Source organism: Benincasa hispida, chromosome 9, assembly GCF_009727055.1.
Source record: "Benincasa hispida cultivar B227 chromosome 9, ASM972705v1, whole genome shotgun sequence".
Lineage (NCBI taxonomy): Eukaryota > Viridiplantae > Streptophyta > Magnoliopsida > Cucurbitales > Cucurbitaceae > Benincasa > Benincasa hispida.
The window spans coordinates 46,555,884-46,558,382 of NC_052357.1; the positions used below are offsets into that span (position 1 = coordinate 46,555,884).

At 46.5% G+C, this 2,499-nt stretch overlaps 1 protein-coding gene across 1 annotated transcript; it reads right to left on the reverse strand.

Annotated features, from left to right (window-relative positions):
- Positions 1 to 1,508: 1,508 nt before the first annotated feature.
- Positions 1,509 to 2,255, reverse strand: LOC120084758 (protein PXR1-like). The gene is made up of 2 exons (XM_039040579.1): positions 2,024 to 2,255; positions 1,509 to 1,840 (listed from the first exon to the last, which is right to left on the reverse strand). Exons 1-2 carry the CDS (start codon positions 2,253 to 2,255, stop codon positions 1,509 to 1,511), a joined length of 564 nt encoding a protein of 187 aa, XP_038896507.1.
- Between the last annotated feature and the right edge of the window lie 244 nt (positions 2,256 to 2,499).

Sequence of the window (2,499 nt, forward strand, 5' to 3'; positions counted from 1 at the left end):
GGTTAGTAAATGTTCGAGGAGTGGGGAGAGGGGTTCTGTAGGAGGGCTTGGAGGGCGAATGATCAAAGGCAAAGGGTCTAAGGGTTCTTGATCTTGTGGTGATGGCTCTTGGACTTTTTCCTTTATTTTGTCAACCTTGCGTTGTTTCTTGGGTTTCGGCTGCTGCGGCGCATTTAAATCGATCATGGGCCTTTTACGTGGGAGTTCGGGGCAATGTGGGGAATCTTTGAGAAGCATTCTCAAAATCTTGATATTGATGAGATCATGTACTTCCGGCATTGGTTCCTCTTCAATACCCACACCTAATGAGAGGCATAAGCTTGAGACTATCCAAGGAAAGAAATATTGGCCTCTTATATGCCCCACAAAACCTCGAATCTGTCTTGCGATCAACTAGCCCACGTCTATTGGAATGTCGCGTGCGATGCAGTATGCGGCTAAGACTCTATCCCTCGAAATTGTTTTGTCATGTGAAGTCAGGATGAGTCGTCATTTCACCAAATATACCCAAAGCCATGCTTCTGGAAGCAGTCTATTGGATACAAGGGTTCTTATGCCTTTTAAGGAGACCAACCACTGAGTGCCCGATTGCATTAATACCTTCAGCGCATCTTCCATCTATTCTTCTGTGGGATCATCAATGATTTTATTACCCGACGCATCCGGGATTTCCTTCATCGGATATAACTCATTGATGTCTTTTGCGTTGAAAGACACCACTTCCCCTTTCATGGTCACCGCATCTTTGGTGCCATGGAGCCGTCCATTATAGAAGTCTCGCACTACCATTGGGATGACGATGGATGGGCACTGGCAGAATGTTTCCCATCCATGTTCCAATACAACACTTGTGATTAAGTCTGGTTGTGACGTTGGCGCAGGGAAGAACCCCATCTCCATCATCATATCATCATTCTCTTTCTTCTTTGATGGTCATCCCTTAGCCAATGCAGGCTCACTGCTTTTCGCTACTGCTTTGCCCTTCTCTTTTGTCAACACAAGGCGGGATCTTTGTTTTTGTTTCCTTTCCCTTTCCTTGCATTGTTCTTCCTTCTCCTACTCTGCAATTTCTTTGCCTTTCTTTTCTCGAATGCTCTGAACATTTTCTCGGTGCCTCTTCTTCTTCTCTTCCTTCTTCTTTTTTTCTTCTTCCTCTTCTTCTCTCATTTCTCTTTCAAATTCTCTTTCAAATTTCTCTGAGGCTAGCAAAATGCGCGCGCTGTTCTTCCTCGAGCCTTATTCTCTCCTCTTCTATCGATATTGCGTTGTTGCGGCGCACCTCCTCATCTTGTAATTTTCTTCTTCGACTTTCTTTTGCGATGATTTGTTTTGCCCGCAACATTTTCTCTTGTTTTTCTTCCTCCTCTCTTCTTCTTCTCTCCTTTTCTTCTAATGCACTTTGCAAAATTGGTGGGTCGATTGTTGACCCTTGCGGCGTATTCTCCTTACGACGCCGCATAAGGGGGTGATGTCTGAATCTTCTCTATCATCAGTCGCAACCGTTCGTATTAGTGTTGTTTCCTCCTCAGGTTGCATTGATTCTTTTTGTTGTGCTGATTCCCCCTTATCCACCCTTGCGGAGTGGATTCTCCATCGATTTCTGGGCTCTCAGCCCTCTTTCTCTTCTTTTCCTTCTTCTTCAGGTGCTTCTCCTCCCGCCTGCGTTCCCTCTTCTCACTCGTTCTTCTTTCTTTCTTCTTGATTGGATGGGTTTCCTCATCTCCTTTAGCCCTCTTTTCCTTGATCTTCTTCTTCTTCTTCTTTTTCTCCTCAGCCATTTCAGGCTGCTTCTTCGCCACCACTTCCTCCAAAGCAACCCTGATGGGTCCCTCATAGGATTCTGTTTGAACAGTTTCCTTAGGATCCGAAACGGCCAGGGCACTCCTTCTCGAAGCTTTATCCATCTCCTCCTCTGAAGGTAGTGGCTGATTATCAACCCCCGCTTTGTGCAGTCCTCATTCCTTCTCCATGTTACTCAAAATACTCCCGAACACTTCTCTGCCATCTCTTCTTTTTCTCTCACTTTCAGAAGACAGTGTTGGGAGTGGGGCACTCTTCGTGCTCTGCCCCTCTCTAATGCGGAGTGGTTCGACTGCTACAAGCTTTTTCCGAGGTTTTCCGGTGATTCGAGGGATGGGTTTTGGTTGGGCAGCGAGACGGTGGCTTGCTGCGAGGAATGCCGCCACTCTTGCAATGATTTGGGCTTGTGAGGGTGATGAGGGTGAAGAGGATGGATGGGAAGGCTGATCGGCCATGGATGTACTGAGTGAAAAAAACTGAGAAATTTCTTAGGGTTTTAGAAAGGAAGTTTGAAGTCTGGGTATTCACAGGCTCCGCTAGGGTTTCTATTTGCCAAAGACTCAAATAGGCTCTCTCAGACGAAGGAAGTGGGAATTTATAGGTTGGGCCTTGATGGGCCCATCGCAAATTCTGCGGTGGCAGGCCTCGAGGTACTCAAAAAGCCTGCCGCCGCGCTCCTCACATTTATGAATCAGCAGA

What these genes read in the sequence shown, in the direction of transcription:
- LOC120084758 (XM_039040579.1), bottom strand. Translation starts at nt 2,255, where the DNA reads ATGGCCGATCAGCCTTCCCATCCATCCTCTTCACCCTCATCACCCTCA. An exon ending in CCCAACACTGTCTTCTGAAA is followed by an intron (nt 1,841 to 2,023) that starts GTGAGAGAAAAA and finishes CTGTTCAAACAG; the next exon opens with AATCCTATGAGGGACCCATC.